This window comes from Schistocerca americana, chromosome 7 (assembly GCF_021461395.2).
Source record: "Schistocerca americana isolate TAMUIC-IGC-003095 chromosome 7, iqSchAmer2.1, whole genome shotgun sequence".
Taxonomy (NCBI): Eukaryota; Metazoa; Arthropoda; class Insecta; order Orthoptera; family Acrididae; genus Schistocerca; species Schistocerca americana.
In genome coordinates, this window is record NC_060125.1 from 230,909,564 (window position 1) to 230,930,636 (window position 21,073).

Consider the following 21,073-nt stretch of genomic DNA (forward strand, 5'->3'; position numbering starts at 1 on the left):
TCCAGTAGCAGGATACAGTAACATTTTTCCCTAGAGAATCAGTTCTTACCAGTCAAAATTACAAAAATTTAACTGAAAGCTAAAACAATGAAAAATTTCTGGAATTCCTAAAAATTCCCGGTTTTCTCCTACATGAAAAAATTCCCGGGTTTTTTCCCAGATTTCCATGGTCGTATACCCCCTGCATGTGGAAGATCCTGGTGCCAGACCTGCTCAATCCACCCACCCAGCACATCCTATTCCACCCACGTCACAGGTTTATCCTACTTCATCAGGGGCTGGGCAACTGGTGAAAGCAGCCATGTCAAATACCAGCTCTGCTGCAATCACTGCACAGCTTTTTATATAATTGGTATGAATACCAACCAGCCATGCGCCCAGATGAATGGCTACCACCAAACTGTGGCCAAGAACAAAATAGACCACCCCGAGGCACAACATACAGCTGAACATAATGTGCTTGATTTCAATGGCTGCTTCACTACCTGAGCCATCTGGATCCTCCAATCCACCACCAACTTTTCTGAACTGTGCAGGTGGGAGTTATCCCTACAACACATTCTCCACTCCCATAATTATCCCGGCCGCAACCTATGGTAACATACTGTCCACACACCCTCCATCCAACTGTTTCTACCTCTTTGTCCTATCACCTCCTCCCCATTCTCATCTTCCATCCTCTTTGTTTGCCGCTTCCTGCCAGTGTACCCTCCCATCTTTCCCCACTTCTCTCCTTTCTCACTACGTTTTACCCACCTCCCTGCCCCACAACCTCCTGATGCTGCATCTGTTGGCAACCTAGTTCATCCATCAGACAGCACTCCTCTGTCCACTGCTATCCCTTCCCCTTCCCTGCCCCCTCTAGATTGCTGCTTCCATTCCACATGATAGTTGTAGTCTGGTCTGAGCTGCTGGAGTTGGCTGTCATGTGTGCGTGAGGCGTGCTTGCTTGTGTGAATGAATGTTGTGTTTCTGTTTCTCTTTCTTTTTCTGGCAAAGACTGTGGCCAAAAGCTTATGGGCAATTGTATTTTAACTGTGCCTGTCTGCAACTATGTATCATCCTTGTGATAAGTAGCAATCTATCTTTTCATTGTTGACATCCCAATCTGGAGTTTTCATTGTTTGAAAATCTATATTGCCATATGCACAGACCTCCAGCAAGTCCTGTATTCTCCTACTCTTAAGCATTCTGCAATACTCTGTCAACATCACCTGCCAATTTACAATAAAACAACACACTACATTTGTGACAATGAGTATGGGTGTACGTATGGCCAGAAATGAGGCCAGATGAGGATCAATGGAAATTACCTCATGCCTCCTGAATTTTCAGTACTAAAACTCGGTGAAGAAAGAATGGTGTGATCAGATCGGTACATAGGACAGAACGATAACTGGAAAACGTTTTGTATCAATATCGCTAAACTTGAAGTACTTCACATCTGTGTATCAAACATTTCTAAGTACAAGGCACAGCTTTCTGCTTTGTGATCGAGATTTTGCATTAATCAAGAGAAACAAGAAGAACCACCTAGTGTATGAGTCATTTCAATGGGTGAAAATACTAACAACTGCTAGACCAAATAACTCATTTTTGGTATGTTTCATTCAACAAGATGATTCCATTGAACTAATCACTATTGAAAAGCAAATCCACAAAGGTCTAAAATGGAAAATAATGGATTACGTTTGGATGAAGATGTCCTCAGACTCCCCAACAGTATGTTGGTACCGCAAGAGTCATAACTACTTGCAACCTTGGTAATCTGCAAACTTAGCAAAACTTTTCAGAGGTAAATACAGCATTACAGTTCTACTTGTGATAATTAGCTTGAGTAGCCTACTCAGACAGCATAGAGAGCCCATGACTGTATCTACAGAAAAGAAAGCTAGTCTGATAGACACATGGACATATATTCCTGAACAACATCGAGCCTTTTATGAGAATCTAAAGATAAAGTGAAGTGGTGTGATGCTTAAGCATTGCAGAACATTCATTTGCAACAATATTTCTAGTGTTCAGTGAATTCTGTTAAACAGAATGTAAATTGCAAGTATGGTTTCTCAATCATTATCTTTATACAGAATGAAACCAAGACACACTATTAAATACTTTCAATAGCGTGTGTCGTAAACAGCAAAAAATGTGCTACTTTCTTTATAGAGTTACATTTTTTCACATATGTCACACAACCATATTTTGATTATTACGTCAAACACTGTCACAATTATTGTCCATTAATAGCTAGCAAACTCGTTTATACTGATTACCAATTGCAGAATAAGCATTCACAAACATTTTGCTTGTTTATTTGTTTTTCTTCTCTCCTACAAAAAATTTGCATTTTGACTGTTAAAATGTTTTTGCAGGAAGGTATTCAATTAGGCTCATTGGATTTTCTAGAACTTATCTGAAACACTCCAGTGGTAATATAATCTAAGATTAAAGTGTTACTGCCTTCCACTTCCATTACAAGTTCAGTTTTAAACATTCTGAAATCTTCTTTACTCTGCTTCAGAACTGGCTAAGCAATAAACTTAAATTTTATATCCTTTAACACCGCTCCCCTAGTGGGTAAGTACCCCTGAAATATCATGTGTCTGCTTCCTTCCCCAGGGTTGCTCAATATGAAACCGCTTATGTTAACTGTTAAGTGTGTATTTTATGAAAGTATGAATTACTTTACAGGTGTTACTTTTGTCCTGGAATAAACATCATTTCACTTGAATCAGAAGTATTTGCATTTTAAAGTTTCACAGTGTGTCAGAAAATTTTGTTACTTGTGATAGGTCTGTGAAATTTTTCATCTCTTCACCTTTAATTTAATTTTATGTGCTCTTTTCCAATTTACCTTAACCATTAATTGTGTCAAAACAGATAGTACAGGTTGGACAATGTGTAATTAAGTATAAGTTACAATATTTGTGATTTTGTAATAAGCACTAAGATCAGAAGGGTGACTCATTAAGCACCTGTCTAAACTGTGTGTATAACACTAAAAAGCCTACCTAATTCTTCCCATATTTTAAAAACCGAAGTAACATAAATACGTACATGATTGCCATTGAGGATTTTTGTGTCAAAAACTTTCTTGGCGGCTGGATCAAAACATTCAAGAGGAACACATTTCCATTTTACTCTTAATTGCTTAGGTACATACAAAATCCTAGACTGCAGGAACCTATGAGAAAAGGACAAAACATATTAAATAATTGAAACAAAAGATGCTTTCATACACAGGAAAAAAATTCAGTGCTTCACTAAACAAGAGAACACAAGTATTTCAAATTAACATAAAACCAGATGATTAAATTAATAATAATAATAATGATGATGTGAATAATGTTTGCCACAGATTGTGCCAAAGAACTGCATTTCAGAAGTTATACGTACAATGATAAATGTAAAAAATTCAGAATGAATTTTTCCCTCTGTAGTGCAACGCACACGGATATGAAACTTCTTAGCACATTAAAATCGTGTGCTGCTCTGAGACTAAACTTGGGACCTCTGCCTTTCACAGGCTAGTGCTCTACCAACTGAGCTACCCAAGCATGAATCATGACCCCCTCCTCACAGCTTTACTTCTGCTAGTAACCTCATCTCCTACCTTCCAAACTTCACAAAAGTTCTTCTTCGAAATTTGCGCAACTAGCTCTCCTGGAAGAAAGGATATTGCAGAGACACAGCTCATCTGCTGCAAAGTGAAGAATTCATTGCGGAAATGTCACCACGGCTGTCGCTAAGTCATGCCTCTGCAATGTACTTTCTTCCGTGAGACCTAGTCCCGTAAGTTTCACAGGAGAACTGCTGTGAAGTCTGGAATGTCAGAAGTAAAGCTCTGAGGACAGGACATGAGTCATGCTTTGGGTAGCTCAGTTGGTATAGCTCCTGCCCATGGAAGGCAAAGGTACAGAGATCAAGTTTTGATCTGGCACACAGTTTTGACCTGCCACAAAGTTTCAGTATAAATCACCATAGCATACAATTTACATGAAATACTTGAGAAGTAATTTAAGTTACATGAATAACCAAATGCAGCAGCAGTGAGCAACTTGAATGGCACACAAAAATACATTTGTGACCATAAAGGGACAGGCAGGATGGGTAGGGCGGTGATACGAGTGGGGAGAGGCAGAAAGAAAAAAAAAAAAAATATTGAGCGTGTACAAAATAGCTCATTTTTGAAGACTGCTTTCTAATTTACTTGTTACATACTTTTCACCTCTAATATAACATATTAGGAAGAATTCTGGGAGACTGATATGGATGTGATCACTGTTATTATGTCAGACCTCACAGACACCCAACAAGGAAAAAAACTGCTTAGTTGGAGCAGTCTACTAGGATTATCTACGGTATTGCATCTTTTATGTTGCAAGCACATACTTTACATGAGAACTGCATATGCAATGCCTGTTACTAATGAAGACAAGACACTAGACATGACTTTTACCTCTCGTAAAACGATCATTGTCCAAAAGAAGCTGTTGAACTTAATAGTTGTCTACAGCACAGTGTTTAGCTAAACAGTATGGTAGGAATAGCATAAATAATATGTTCATGATATGGTAGCAATTGATAAAACCTCTCATCAGCTGGATTTCGGTTGTGAAAAGAGCACAAAATCTATGTTACTGACCAATGAATACATGCACTGTGGTGCACCAAGTCTATTCCCAATTGTTGTCTGCAGCAATATACACTGTCGTCACATTAATGTGGCCACCTGCCAAAAGCCCGAGTAACTACCTTTTGCAGTGTGGAATTGAGTCAGTGAGATTCTGGAAGGTACTGACAGGGATGGGGAGCTATGCCAACTCCACTGCAGTGGCCAGCTGTGGTAGGTTTTTTAGTGAGATCCATGGCACGATGAGCCCGATTGGGGTGGTCCCACAGATTCTCGATTGGATTGAAATCTGAACAGTTTGGTGGCCAGGGAGTAAGGTAAACTCATTATGGTGCTCTGTGAGCTGCATGACACTTAGCATTGTCCTACTGGCAGATACCATTCTGAAAAGGAGAAAAAAAATGCACGTACGGATGGACATGGCCTCCAAGGGCAGATGCATATTTGTGACGATCCATTGTGCCTTCCAGTATGATGAGATACTCAGGGAATGCCACGAAAACATTCCCCAGACCATAACATTCTCTCTTCCAGCTTGGACCCTTGCAATGATTGTTGCAGAGTGTTTGCTTTCAGACATTTCAAGCTGATGGAACATAAAACACGATTCATCAGAAAATGCCATCTGTTACACTCAGTGGATGTCCAATTGCAGTACTGGTGTGCAAATTCCAGCTTTCGTTGCTTATGAACAGCAGTCAGCATGGGTGCATGAAGCAGGCACCTGCTGCAGAGGCCTTTACGCAACATTTGCTGAACTGTCACAGAGGAGACACTGCTGGTAGCCTCTTGGTTCATCTGGGCAGCTAGCTGCTCAGCATTTGCATGTCTATTCACCAGAATACATCCCCACAACTGTTGTTTACCCCTGTCATCTACGGCCTGTGATGCACCACAGTTGCCTTGGCGCCAATTTTAGATAGCACATTTCCCCGTGCACGGTGTACTTTAACCACAGTGGCACCCAAACAGTTTACGAACATACCTGTTTTGAAAATGCTTCCACCCTTGGCCTGAAAGCCGATGATCGTGCCATTCTGGCTGTCAGGTAAATTGCTGATTTCCACATTGTGACAAAGACTGCACTGTTTTCTACATCCCCTGGATGCACCTTACACACCTTCCACTGCTAGTGCTGCCACCTACCATGTGTGAGTGGTTATTGCACACTGATGTGAAACACATGCAGTGGTCACATTGCTGTGACTGGACCGTGTATATAATCAGCCTGAATTTCACGTTTCCTTTAGTTTTGTTTGTATATTAACACATGCTGCAATAGATAACAATACGGAAGTAGACTTGCTGCACCATGTTGCATATGTCCATTCGTTTGCAGTCCATGCTCTGTGCCTTTCCCCACTGAATCCCAGTTTGTGAGAGGTACATATCAATGTTTTGACTGTTTTCCATAGAACTACTTCTCTATAGAATGTTGTGTTCCATATTTTTGTGGCCACACGTTGTTCATCACTGTAGAATTTATCATTTGGAAATATGTGATGAATCTAGGAATATACTACAACCCCCTACATACCACTCTGATAGGGATCACAAAGACAAGATCAGGCTAATTACAGCACACACAGAGGTGTTTAAGCAAACACTTTTCCTGCGCTCGATACATTAATGGAATGGGAAAAAGCCTTAATAATCGATACAATTGAATATATGATCTGCCACGCACTTCACAGTGGTTTGCAGACTATAGATGTAGATGTAAGAGGCGCTGAACTGTCCTAGTCAAACAAACAATAGTTGGAAATTCGGACTGGCACATTGCTGTCTTTTGGAGTTATGTTTCCATATAACTTCATAAAAGAGACAGAATTCTTTTAATAGAACTTAGGCTATCACTTTTTTAGTCTATGGAAATGTTCGAAGTGTACAAAGTCGAAGTACAGTTGCAAAGTGAACTGACAATGCAACACGTTCATTTCATTCTTAAGAACTATAAATTATATCCTGAAGACATAATTTTATCTTTACTGCACCAAAATCTCAATCTCAAGAAAAAAGTGACATACTTTGTCAAATCTCTTTGATGGAATAAAAGCCAACCAAAATTCCACCAAAGTATTATTTCTGTGCACAGCCATTTAAAAACATATAAAGTTTCCTGTCACTTTCTGGAACATTTGTTTTTGTACTAGGCGTTTTTTCCTAAAAGTTGTGAGCCATATTTTCTATGGTGTTTTGGCAGATATTTGCAATTTCATTTTTGCAATGTGTATCGGGAATCAGCTCAAACAAACACTAGTCATAACCTCTTTATGTGATGCTGCTGAAAATCATAATGGTCATCTTCACCCCAGGAACACTTCTCGTCAGTCAAAAACACAACTATCAAATGCCTAGACTTCAACTTCTCTTGTGTCACCTGGCAAAAACTGAATCAAGATATATGTGGGACAGGAGAACAACTACCACACTCTGCAGTTGGAGATGGCAAGACTCTCCAAACTGTGACTGTGGCACAGCCAATGGCCACATAGTGTTCAAAGACTGTCCCTTCCATTCTTTTGCCAGCTTCCTGGAAGAACTACATCAACCAGCTTCTAAAGCAAAAGAGTAGTTGTAAAATCATTAATTTTTTTCTTTCAGTTTATGTAACTAGTTGTTTATTATTTCTTTCTTTGGAATTGTTAATGTGCTTGTGGGTGTCCAAGATCATAAAATGCTGGGTAAATAAATAGCAATAGGTAAATAAATAATTAAGATATTTCAAAGCATTTACAGAGGAGCCCTTAGTGACATGTGGAGCTTCTGATACAAAGGACAGTTACCATGAAGCTTATGCTTTTTGAATGTAAAGTGTTTATATGACTCTTCTCTTCATATTCTTCTCTCCCTTTTTTTTTTAGACAAATCAACAGATACTCTTGAAGGTAAAGCACTGCTAGTACTAACTGGAGACATTATGTCAATACAACATTAATATATGACAACAATGTGTACAAATACTTGGTACTAAACATTGCAAATAGTACTCTCAAAACAATAAAACATTGAACCAGCCTTGGTAACCATGACATTCAAGTCACAGTTCCAGTACATCTAACCAGAGGGCAGATATTTGCCTTTTTCTCATAAAGGATATGAGTCAGTGACTTGTGTATCAAAATAAATGTAATACTTTGTTATAAAAGGGGCAGACTCTGCATAGATTGAATTTCTGTTTTTTCATACAATAGCGTCTATTTACTTATGTATGTCACATTAAACAATGTAACTCCATTCTGCTAATTTAGTGTCTTATCCCCTTTCAAAATAATCAATTTACCTACACATAGAATTGAAACATTATTTAAAACAGCTGAAGAACACTGGTGTGTTTAATAAAGGAGATGGATCCTTTCAAATTGTTATGTTCTTTTTCTCCCAAAATTATTATAGTTATCATTGTTATTATTTTCAAATCTTGTGACATTTTTAATACTGCCATTTACAAGACACGCACAATACCTAAAATCTTTGAATAATGACTCAGGGCTTATTCAACTTAACTTTATTGTCTATTTCCTTCTTTTAGTTATTTAGAATCCATTAGTATGATTACTTTGCCGAAAACTGTGCTAATACAGAGAATCAGTAATTTCAGGTATTGTTGTCATTGTTCATACGTAAACACACACACAAACACTAACTTACTGATAAAATAGATGAAAAAGCTACATAAATAACGAAAGCATTCATACAATCAGTGACGAAAATATGTTACATCAGTGATGTAAATATGTTACCAACACTTGCATTCATTTAGTTTCAGTTTTAATTATTGTAAACTTATAAAAGAGATGTGTTAGAAGTCATTTTAAATCAGTCTGTGAAAGGCTACTAAATGTATGAGATCTATGTCCACCAATGCACAGAAATATACTGCAAATGAGTTAGTACACGTTACAAGTCATAAAATGTCTCGAGTTTCTAAATTTATTTTTCATATCCAGATCGTTCTATAATTTACCACTTGCTCTAAATGACTGTTTGGACAGTGAATGTGTAATTATTATGGACAATATCCAACTCCAATTATGCTTACTGCAACATTAGCACTGGTCTGTGAACTCTGTTATTTCCAAATGATAATTACTGTGCAAATCATGTTCATACCTATTTGAATATTGGATCTGAAAAACAGTGTTTTAAGTGTATAATTCTGTGACTTTGTTAAATATTTGTTTACTGCACATGAAATTTTGTGAATACTTATGTTAGTGGTAGGTTACTGCATTTGAACGATCATATTATAGCATGTCAACCGAATGTGGTATGTGGCTATTCATTTATCCGTGCATCATTACAATAGCTAAGACTTGATATGGTCATAAACAGTAATTCATTCAACATCAAAGTGCAATTAGTGTTTGAATTGTAATCTTGGTGTAGACTAAAGCATTGACAATAGCCTAGTTTCGAAAACTAATTTTTCAGCCAGCACAGCAACCATGGGCACACCTGCACTAATAATGGATAAGCTGCATCTGCTGCACCAAAAAAGACCGATATTTTTTAAATAAATAAGAATGGTCAATGTGTCATTTTAATTTTCAAAGTATAGTGCTTGGTAAAAGAATAAACAATAAGTGGGGCCTATGTGCTTCATTGCTGGATCATATGAAACATTAGTTCAGTTGAACAGGATCAAAACATAAAGGACAAAACAGCATATGATCCCAAGTATCATCTGCCAGATGGGCTATAATATGATACATGACACTAATCACACTTACTTTGAATATTAGTGTTTCACATAGAAAATATTTTAAACTGATCATTGTTGTAAAACTTTGTTTGAAATCATTAACTTAGTTGTGTCATAATGCATTTGTTTATCATTACATTCACTCCTCATTGTCTAGTTTCATTATGTAAAAGAATTGTAAACTGTGAAATAATACATGTAGATGCAAAAACACATGTTTCATTGTTTTTCTCTTTCTTTACTGTTCTGTAATGCATGCAACTTTAGATCTAAACCAGCCAGCTGTTCGTTACTATGTTGATAAATACCCTTGTTTCATCACAAGGAAAACTACTACTTACTTATCGAGCCATGTGTCTACAGCATCCATGTTGGGAAACATGAGTTCTTGATCCTTGATGAAAAAGTGACGGAAAGTGATCTCACCAGTGTGTAGACGCACAGCAGGAATGTAACCTAGACTAGGCATCATTGGATACAACACACAGGGCACTTTACGAGTTCGATGTATGACATTTGTGCGAGATGACTTCTGCAACGAAGAAAGAATGGTGCCTCCTACACTTTGCGCTGGTCCTGGATTAGGAGGCATGACAAGTCGGTGCAGCGATATCCGATGTTGCTCAGTTGCTGTGAACGGGCCAAACAACAATTTCTGCGGGGCTTCAAACGTGGCATAAACTCCAAATTTTGGACACGAAAGATCATTAACCAGGACGTATCCTTCCCGTCGTTCTAGCAGAGGCTTACAAAGTGCCACTTTATCCCGCATGGACTTGTAAACCATGTCTAGCATTTCTTCATATTCGACACCACACCTTTTGGATGCCACATACACCATATCATACTTCTTCACAAGAGGTACAGAAAACCAGTGAAATTTGTCAGCTCCTCGAGGCAAAGTGTACAAACCCTGAGTGACACAATACGTTTCTTCATTCACATTTACATCTGCCAGTTCAAATCGCATTTCTGCATCAGTTGATTCTCCTGCCGCCAGCAATTCTAACATCTTTGCTTTGAAGCGAGCTGGCGATATCTTAGAACGAAGTTCAGCAAACGGCCCCCCATCGGGAATTCTGTCACTGGGCACAGAAACTCCAGAACCTGCCCATGCCTCAGGAGACAAATGCTCAGTCTCAGATGGCTGCAAATCTTCTTCAAGTTCTGGGTCTGCCTGAATTCCGGCTTGTTCTCCCTGTGTACCTTTAACACGGTTTGTTATGGTACCGGCAATTTGCCAGCATGAACCATCACACCTCAAGATTGCATATTTGGAATTCTCAATACGACCTGGGATAACAAGATTTTGCACAACAGATGGGAAACCTTGCAGCTTACGCATTTTTTTAAGATTGATAAACTGAGGTGATGGTTGTCTATTAGTTGGTGTGATGATAAGTTTCATTCCAGTATCAAGGACACGCAACCACACAAAAACGTTGTTCATTTCGAAAAGTTGCTTGAGAAAGTTCCAGTTTACCACTTGTATATGACCTTTAGGGAATGTATTCAAGTCTGGAAAACTATTACCCTCACTGATAATTGATGCCCTAGATTCATTGCTGCTGCCTTGGAGAAGACTTATTAGCTTCGAACCTAGCTGCTGTTTCTTCCTAGACTCACTTTTAGAAGGAGACTGTTGTGATGGAGATTGTCGTGGTGGAGACAATTGCGATGGAGATTGTTGCAATGGAGACTGCTGTGCTGGAGACAGTTGAGTTGGAGACTGTTGAGTTAGAGACTGTTGTGTGTCCACTGCATTTGGGAACTGTTCTTTGATCACACTTCCTTGCTGTTGATAAGTAGTAGCACACTCTGCATCCTCACTGGGCTTCTGTCCACAGAATTCTTCTAAGGTGAGGGTAGTGACAGCTGCAATCTGAATTCCAGCTTCTGAACCCTTCTCAGATTTCACAGTGACCTTTCCTACATTGTTCTGGCACTGATTTGGTTCCCGTCGATTTAGACGTATCACACTGCTGCGAAAACGTCTAGAAAGGTAGGTGTGAGAAATGCCTGCTGTCCTTGCTGAATCACGCTGTAGATTATGCACGTGAACTGTGTTGAGAGGAGTTGTGCGCTTCACAGCCACATTGCGTGATTTTGTCTGCTGCTCTGATGCTTGCATGGCCAACTGTCGACGTTGCTCTGCAGACAAAGGAGGGGAACATAGTCTTTTAATAGCAGTGTTTAATTTAATAAGCTCACACAATGGACTGGGAGGGATTCTCCTCTTGATACAATCACAACCATATTCATCATGCTCCATACAGTATGGTCTTTTCTTTATACCTTTCACCTTGTTTATGGACACAAAAGACTGTTCTATTCCATACCTGTAAAATAAATTAGACATTACAATACTGTAAGATAGACAAATACAAAACTTAATTTCAATAACAATAGCCATTCGGCAAAATAATCACTAAGCATACTAGGAATGTTAGATCCTAAAACAGTATCTGTTTATCGTAAATCATGATGAAACTGTTTAATTAAGGTAGGTCTCCCCTATGATATTAAAGACTACATACAATACATGTTCAAAATCCTGAAGAACTATACTATAGCTTAAAAAATGACACAGTGAATGTTGCAGCCACATTAAAAAATGACAGTGTATTATAGTTTATGTATTATGTGAAAACGGAACACGACTGTAAGAAAAACAACACACACACACACACACCACGCATAAAATAAAAAATATGCACGGAGCGTGTGTGATCAGAGGCCAAGATGCGCACGTACGCACGGTTTACAATAAAGCCTGCTTAATATGCTACTGTTGTTTCACACACCACCAGTCAGCCAGTGTCTGCTCAAGTTCGGTGCAGTGTGTATGCATTTCACGTCGTGTTACATATGTATTATTGTTCCTGCCATTTTTTGCCAATATGAGTCATTCCTCTTTAAAACAGAAGAGGATATTTGTTTCTTTGGTGATAGATGTTTCAGCACTAGTAAGATTGGACAGTGACGAGACTATAAAAGAGGCGGAGGCAGAGTTGAGCATAAATGAAGTAACAGTAGGTGACTAGCAGCGAAGCAGAACCAAACTAGCACAGTGTATTCAACCACAGTGTCTTGTTTTTCTCCTAAATGACATCAAAATTCACAGATCATAAAACCATGAAAACATCAGATTATGAAAAGACTAATGAAGGTCTTTTGTTGTGATTTACTCAACAGCAAGCTAAAGGAAGTCCAATAAGTGATCCGATGATTCAGAAGAAGATGCTTTTATTTTGAACAGAATTAGAAGCAGGAGAAGAAAGTTCTTCCACTAGCTCTGGCTGGCTGGATGGAAGAGAAGGTATGGGGTGCACCAGCTTGAATTCTGTGATGAAAAGTTATCCGCTGACAGTGGAGCTGCCAAAGTGATACATGAAAAAACAAAAAACTATAGTAAATGAAGAAAATCTGCCACTGGATCAAGTTTATAATTGTAATGAGACAGGACTCAATTATAGAATGCTTCCAACAAAAATGCTAGCAGCTAGAAATGGAGCTTATGCTATGGTTTATAAGAAATCAAAAGATAGATAACAATTCTAGCTTGCAGCAATGTCTCTTGAGATCATAAATTGCTGAAATTGCCACTTTTGATCAATTGCTAAGTCTGCCAAACCAAGAGCATTCACAAACATACAGTTGTCAGCCTTATCAGTTTTATATAAAAATAAAAAAAGTGCCTGGATGGATATCTCAATTTTTTAGAGATGGCTTTTTGACACATTTGTACCACCCTCCCCCCTCCCCTCCCAAAACAAGGGACTCTAATGAGCAAAAAATTACCACTCAAGGAGTCCTTACTCTATACAATGCAGGAATTCCCTCCAAAGCTATAGACATTTACCCTTTTTTACCTCCAAATACTACTAACCTTGTCCAAGCAACAAACCAAGGAACACTGACACATTTGAGGGTGGGGGGGAGGGGGGGGGGGGGGGAGGGGATGTGTTGCTACCACTTCTGCACTCGACGGTAAATGTGCCCCCAACATAAAAGTTGCCCTGCAAAAATTAAAATGAAGGATGTTGTAAACAGGGTTGCAGAATCTTGGCACTACTTAAAATCAGAAATACTAAAAAAGTGTTTGGAAATTCTCTCAGAAGAACATAATAAAAATGAAAAAAAAGAAAGAAAGAAAAGAAAAAGAAAGCAATAATGACACTCTCCCAGAAGAAAACAAAAACGAACTGTTGTTACATATTGTTTGTCATCTTTCTGGGTCTGAAAATGGAGACCATGAAGTGCAGACGTGGTAGAACCAAGACAATCAGTATGTAGTGATGGAACGACACCATTAAACTTAGCACTGCACTAAATGAAGCAACAGATCGTGGCAACACCAGCTGGCATTATGCTTCTTTGAAGACAATGGGACTACACTACTAAGAACAGATTTTCTTTACAAAAACAGACTATTGATTCTTTTTTCTGACAGTAAAATATGCACAGTACCATCAGTTGTACAGTACTTTAAGTAATATGTATGTGCTGAAAATACAATGTTTGAGTTTTTACTAGAATATTATCTCTATAACAAACTCTAAGTAATGTGTTAACTGATGAAACAACTGTGTTACTGTAATAATACTGTGAACATGAAGTTCTGAATCTATTTTTACATAAAGTTTCTAAAATTGTCCCGCATTATATAATTCGAGTTTTTCCAAATTCAAGCTCTTCTTGGTCCCAATTACCTTCAATTACCAAGGTTTCACTGTAAATCCCAATGTCAGCTGATGGAACAGGAAGCAGCTGCAGTAATAGTGCAATACACAAACCTATTCTCATTTCCCAGACATTCACTCCTAATCCCGCATTCTATGACCATGGACTGCTTAGGATTTGTACCACATACTACTGTTGAAATTGAATTTAACAGCAACAAGGTGCAATTTCATTCCATTCAATATTTCCTTGATGTTACCAGATGTTTTCCTAGACAGATTTTAGTTTGCTGTTGTAGTGCTCATTTAGTGAGATTTTAAGTGTGCCTGCACCTCCAATCATTTATCTGTAGGTGATTTTTTGTCTGCTCTCACGGTTTGTCTGATTTTATTTGTTTTCTACATTGTCCAATCTCCCACACGATAAGTCATTTCATTGTATAGGTTGCCAAAAAAGGAATGATGAAGTGCTCTTTCTTAAATTGATAACTGGAATTATTATAATGTAAAATATTTTTCCATATATAGGTATCATACATGCAATTGTATAAAATAAATTATTATCAGTTGTTACTGAGCATGTGTTATTTAAGTATAATACTTCATGGTAATAATTAAAAATATGACTTACCTTTCTTTTAATGCATTGTGAAGCTTCTCAATCACGCCAGACTCCGAATCTGCAGCTGCATCAGGAGCAATTGTTTCAGCATTTGCTGACTTCTTAATCACTGACACTTCTGCAGCTCTGCCTTGTACTGCAGGTTCCAATGTGGTGTTTGCAGTGGAGGATGGAACAGCAGTGGAGTCACAAGCTATTACTTTGATCTCAACATCATTTTGAGGTTCCTGGACAGCTGGCTGTGCAGTTGACTCTCCCTCACTCACAACTTTAGTTATTTCTAAATCTTTGATGCAGATGTTGTTCAGTATCTGTGACCTAATGGGTACAGTACCATTTTTCATTTTGGTACCAGGCTCTGAATTGTTGGTGATCACTGATTTCTTGGGTGTCCATAGCTGGGGAGGAGGAGGACGACTTGGGGTAGCCACTTTTTCCAATTCTAAAATAGGTGCATTTGAATTCACAAGCTTTGGGTTGCATGGAGCTAATATCCCTCCTTCCTCAACAATGCGAGCCTCAATATCGGTTGGCAACTGAATAATCACTGGCGAATTTGGCAATGGTGCTTTGGCAGAAGTATTCACTTTTTCTGACGGAATTCTATGCGAACGAAGTTTGCCACTCACTGTTCTTTCAATTTTTATCTTGTCTATGGGATATTTCTCTTGAGAGGGCTTTTCTTCTCTCGAGCCAACTACTTTAATTTCTGAAGAATCAGATTTGTAACGTGATTTAGTTCTCTCATCTTCATTTTTTGCAAGTGCTTTAATCTGAGGAACGGTAAGATGAGAAATCAATACAGAGTCCCTATATCTCCCTGGAAGTTTCCTGTCCCTCTTCTTTCTGATATTACCATCTCCACCAACAACAATAACACCTTCATCCCCCTTTATTACTGTCTGGTGAAATTCTCTCTCTTTCTTTGCCAGGTTTCGCCCTACTTCGTTCTGCAGCCTAAGTAACATGTCGGGTGACAAAAGTCTATTGTTTGTGACTTCCTCTTTGTTGAAAGATGTTGCCGAAATGCACTTACAATCAAACATACACGATACTTCTCCACAGTGGCCTCTGGGTAGAGATTTGCAGGTTTTCAGACTTTTGCAAACACAACCAAGTCTGCAAAAATCTTCTTCACATATAGTTTCCTGACCAGCATTCATCTCAATAACATTAACACCTAGTCGCTCCATCTCACGGACCAAATGCACAGTCTTCTTTTTCTTGCTTGCCAGGTTACTTTCAATTTTCTTTTCACAGTTTCGCACAAGTCGAACAGTACGATGAAAACCAGTACAGGTATCACTGTAAGAGGTGTCTGGATCATTATGCACTCGATCTCCATTTTCTTTATTAGCCACATAAGTCAATATATTTCTGACAACTTCACAAACCTCCTGACTTACACTGCTATCACTCTTTACATTGCTGATCTGCAGTGCACTGCCAATGAAGTTCAGCTGTGTCTCTTTACATAATGGTTTGTTTGCTGTTTTTTCTTCTTTTTCTTTTTTCTGAAATTCCTCTATAATTATGCAGTCAGGATCTGGAGATGTGGAGCGATTATTATTCATTGGGAAACGTGTTTTTTCTTTCAAAAGTGTTAGTTTCCTTGGTGATGTTTCAACGGCAGCTTTAGAAATCTTGGTTGCAATTCTGTGTGGTACTAGCTGTTTTAGTTTCTGTTCAGGTTCAGAACAACTAGCCTTCATTTGGTGTCCTAGGCTATTATCTGTCTCCTTCAGTGTCTCTTCAAATATAAACTGAGTTTTTCTTGCTGGTAAAATAATACGCTGTTTTGGTAAATTAACACCATCCCATTTGGCAGGGAGTAGTACAGAAACTGCAAAATTAGCCCAGTTTGCATCTATTTGGTACGTGTCTGATCGAATTTTATTTAACTGTTGTATGACAGGTTCTGGTAATTTTTTACCAATTCCAGCAATGAATGAAAATGAAATATCACAAGTTTCACCAATGTTATTAAGTAATCCAGTTACAGTATTCTTGTTGCAGTTACTTGGTGGTTTTGAAATACATACTTTTTCTGTTTTAACTACATTTTTCAAATTACTACTAGGTTTACCACTGACACCTGTCTCTTTCAGAGAGGATAAGCTATCAGTATGTGAATCCCTTTCAGACTCACTCGTTGTCATTCGGTTGTCCTTCTTATTACGTTTACTGCTTCTGAGATAAGGTACCTTTTTAGTCTTCCTGTGTGGCTGTCGCCTACGAGATTCACCTTCAGAATCACTGTCCACAGAATCTTCATTATAATTTGGAACTTCAGTTGGCCTCAAGCGTCTCAGTCTTCTACGTGGTGGTTCAGCTTCCATTTCATCCAGATCACTTATATCAGCATCATCTATTCCTCTTTCTATCCTATCTGCCGACCTGTAGAAACTGTGTCCATCAAAAGTACTTCGAGAATCGGAATCGGCAGCATCTAATTTTACTTTACTCTCACTTATCAACTTTTTATCTGCTTTTCTTAATTTCTCTCCGGTAAACTTCCTTTTGTCAGGAACTGACACATTCTTCAAGTGCTTAGACTCCAACTGTTCTGGTACATTATGTCTCTGTTCCACAGCATTTTCTTTGCTTTTGCAAGAGATGGCTTCTTCTGCTGCAAGACTTGGCACTTCAAAACTGATTTTTAATTCAGACTGGGTGATAAGAAAGTTGTCCAAGACATCACTGATAAATGCAGATTTCTCACAATCCTGCGAAATTTCCATGGATGCACCATCAAATGGTCTAAAAACATCATTCTCAGCTGCGGAGTATTGACTGTTGGTTTTTTCTGCAAGATAACAATTGCTTTGTCTTCCACTCTGTAATTCCAGAGATAACTCACTCACTGTATCATTTCCATGCATATTAATTTCTGTAACACTTCTGTCAACAGGAGATTCCTCGAAGTCTAGAGATGTTCCAGAAATACTAAATGTAGGAGTACACATTCTCTTCTGCATGTGTTCATCACATTCAGGTTCATCTAGATTCTTTGGCTGGTCCTTCTGTGATTCTTTCACATCTCCTGTTACAGATTTTACACTACTGCTCCCGTATTTATCCTCCCAGTCAAATGCACTACTGCAACTGCTACTTCGACTAGCATGTGGAGGGTTGTTATTGACAAGAAACTGTTTTGTTCTCCATCCCTTAATCTTGGTAATATCTTTCGTTTTTGTTGGCACAATGGCCTGACTAGCTCCTTGTGATTCATTGTCAGTGTAGCCCTCATACATTACATCCAGGCCTGTGTCGCTCTGAAAGTGGTTTTCATCATTTAAAGTTATGCCTTTAAAATCTAGTTCTATTTTCGTGAATTCCACCATGTCATGCTCAGTTTCAAATGACAGGAACTCGTATCCATCTATTGTATCACGTTCTTCTTTCCCTGTACTAACACACTTTGGAGTTTTAAAAAAATTTTCATCATCATACTCTTCCTCACTCCAAAGGCATTCTAAATCTGAAGAGTGTAGATCAGGGACTTCACTGCTGAAATCTGAATGGAGAGCTTCTTCTAGCACAGGGGGTTCTCCATTACTATGGGCATCATTACTTAACGTGTCCTCAGCTACGGTCTGTTTCGATTCACTGTTGAAACAATGTGCTTTTCCATGTTGCTCCTTTTCTGTGGTATCACATGAAACCTTCATGGCATCATCTTGTGGTTCCTGCAGTTCTGGTTCATTAGGAGCACAAAGTTCTTTTGAGTTCAGTTGTGGCATTTCCATTGCATCCTCTGTATCACGAGACACTGGTGAACATTCTTCAGCAACTGAAGAAAGCTTGTCTTCTGCAGGCAGACTGTCACCAGAAATTGTCCCTTTCAGAGAATCATGCCGCTGTTGTACATTTTCATCCAAGTCCTCATTGTTAGTTTGTCTGCTCCCAGCTAATACGCTAGAATTATCTGGTGCTGAACTGCATCGAAGTATATACTTATTTGGCAGGTACTTTCTCTTTAGTTTTTGTGAAAATTTTAGATTCTTGAATGCAACATTTTGTACACGTCGTCTCTTTATTGGAATAGGCACGTCACACTGTTGCTTCCTTCGTTTTGTTCGTGTTACTATTACCTCTGGCAGCAGTTCAGGTGGGCTGACATCATCTGTTATTTTGGCTTCATGCCTATCTTTCAAGTAATGTACAAGTTCTGGTGGACTGCTACACATTGTTGTGTCACATTTCACAGTAATTACTATTGTTCAACCAATTCATATAATTAAGTATTCTATCTATAAGTCTACCTTCAATGGGACCTTTCTTCCATGGCATCTAATTACATAATACCATTTCGTACTGCTGAGCTGAAATCATAAGAGAAAAATTTACAATATTTCAATTATTACAGTTAGGAGTGTCATTTGATCTATTTAATATTACAAATGTAATGAAAGTAAGTGATATTAAGCAGCAGTTAAGAGGATGTATTTGGTATTTAAACAAGAGATTTGAATGGTTGGCTAATTAAAATGAATACACAAGAATACTGGCAAGCATTTAGAACCAGCTAATTGCACACTACAAACCATGCTCTATAGTCACAAACTAATCTAATCTGCATTTGATTCATAATCAAGGAATTGTTTTCTGTGCACACAATTCAGAAACCATTTTCAAATTACAGATATGACAAGTAACTAAATGCAACAACTGAATTCACTGTAGAAATTATGTTCAGTGCTAAGGGATGTCAAACAGCATCAATGAGTACAGCTCCCAAACTGTGCTGCACATTAGGAAAAATAATGATAATTACACAAAGGAAAGTTACATTCACATCAGCAAGAAAATTGATCTGCTAATTCAAAGCATCAAATCCTGTCACAAAAATAAAATCACCCAATAACCTTCTACGAAGAATTAAGACATCAATAAAATCCTCTATGTGTATACTATATAAACTATTATAATAATCAAAACAGAAGTTAAAAAAAGAAACAATGTTATCAAAAGGAGAGACTGCTACTCAACATATGGGGGAGGTACTGAGTTGCACACAGACACATTAAAAAGACTGAACTACCCATTTAAACTTTCAGATAGCAGTCATTTCATTGTGCCGGTCTGCGACCCAGTCTCTCCTATATATGGCGAGCAGCAATCTATCCTTTCTGTATTACTGTTGTTATTCCATCTTGGGCTTTCCATTCTTTAAAGTAAGAAAACTACTTTCAGTGAAGTTTTTCATATAGCGTCATGGCACTATAACTTTAAAAGTTGTCTGTACACATGAGTGAATCATGAATCCCTGTTTTAAATTATGTGAAAATTAATAAATGGCAAGCTGTACAACTGTTTCTTTTATAGAAGTATCCGATAGTACTATTGCAATCAATGACTACTTCTGTTGTTACTCAAAAATTGGCAACAATAAAAAAATTTAATTGTTACATGGACAATTCAGGACAATATCCAACATTATTTACAAGCAAGCTTTTCTTATTGTTGTACTGAATAACATATTTTATATTAGAATCCATTCCTAGCAAAGGGACACCAAAAAATGGCAATGACTCACAGTGCCACAAACAGCAATAAGCAACATGAAAGACAGCTGCAGTAAAAGTTGCCCATCTCAAAAAGCTGTATATTTTAGAGCCTTCCTTTTTATCCTTTATTTTCGATGAGAAAAATTTATGTGGTTAGTACTTCAATCTTCGGTGCAGTCTTACTGGACCATCTGGTCTGGGATACACAACACTGTCAAATACAAGTCTTGTAAAAGAAATCTGCAATGGTTTGAACACTTCATGTGCATACCAGACACATATTAGTCACCCCTTAAAGCAGCACACTGGTTGCTACTGAGCATTGTAGATGGTTTAGAATTGGTACCGGCAGTCACATGATCCTCAATCATTGACAAGTCACAGCAGTGAAACGGTGCACAAGTGTCAGTCAGGTGTATACGGGTCAGTGCAGATATGATGGGTCAATGTGGAAGCTTGACAGAATGGCAGAAAGGAACTATCAAGTTTGTGCATGCTCACGATCACACCACGAATGACGTCATCAACTTGTTGGTATATCAATAAGACGTGTCCAGCACGTCTACAAGGAACGGTGAAGTACTTGCAGCATGCAGAGTAACAACAGCGGTTGTTAAACAGGTCCTATTTCATAGGGACGGGACACCAGTGTTACACCATCTCAATGACGATTGGTTTCAAACTTGACAACAATAGCTGCTGTCAGTGAATACAGATACATCTCAACCAATTTCTGAGTGAACATTGTGAAGGAGCTGCAAGCAATGGACATTTGGAGTTGGGTACCTTACAAAAGCAATTTCTTCACAGCAGCACATAAGGCTGTTTGACTTCAATTGGCCAAACGAACAGAGACTGGACAGTACCTGCCTGGACGCCTGTAGTGAGGTCTGTTGAGTTGCAATTTTTGCCTTTTTACAA

The 21,073-nt window shown here is 38.3% G+C and overlaps 1 protein-coding gene across 3 annotated transcripts in view; it reads right to left on the minus strand.

Moving 5' to 3' along the window:
* The window catches only part of LOC124622513, a 55,147-nt gene extending 38,737 nt beyond the window's left edge, over positions 1 to 16,410 (minus strand). For all 3 annotated transcript variants that reach the window (XM_047148235.1, XM_047148233.1, XM_047148236.1), the window contains exons 1-3: positions 14,652 to 16,410; positions 9,680 to 11,677; positions 3,058 to 3,184 (exon numbers count right to left, since the gene is read on the minus strand). In XM_047148235.1, coding sequence (XP_047004191.1) covers positions 3,058 to 3,184; positions 9,680 to 11,677; positions 14,652 to 16,354 — 3,828 coding nt within the window. In that variant the 5' untranslated portion in view covers positions 16,355 to 16,410. The remainder of the gene's footprint in view (positions 1 to 3,057; positions 3,185 to 9,679; positions 11,678 to 14,651) is intronic.
* Positions 16,411 to 21,073: the final 4,663 nt, after the last annotated feature.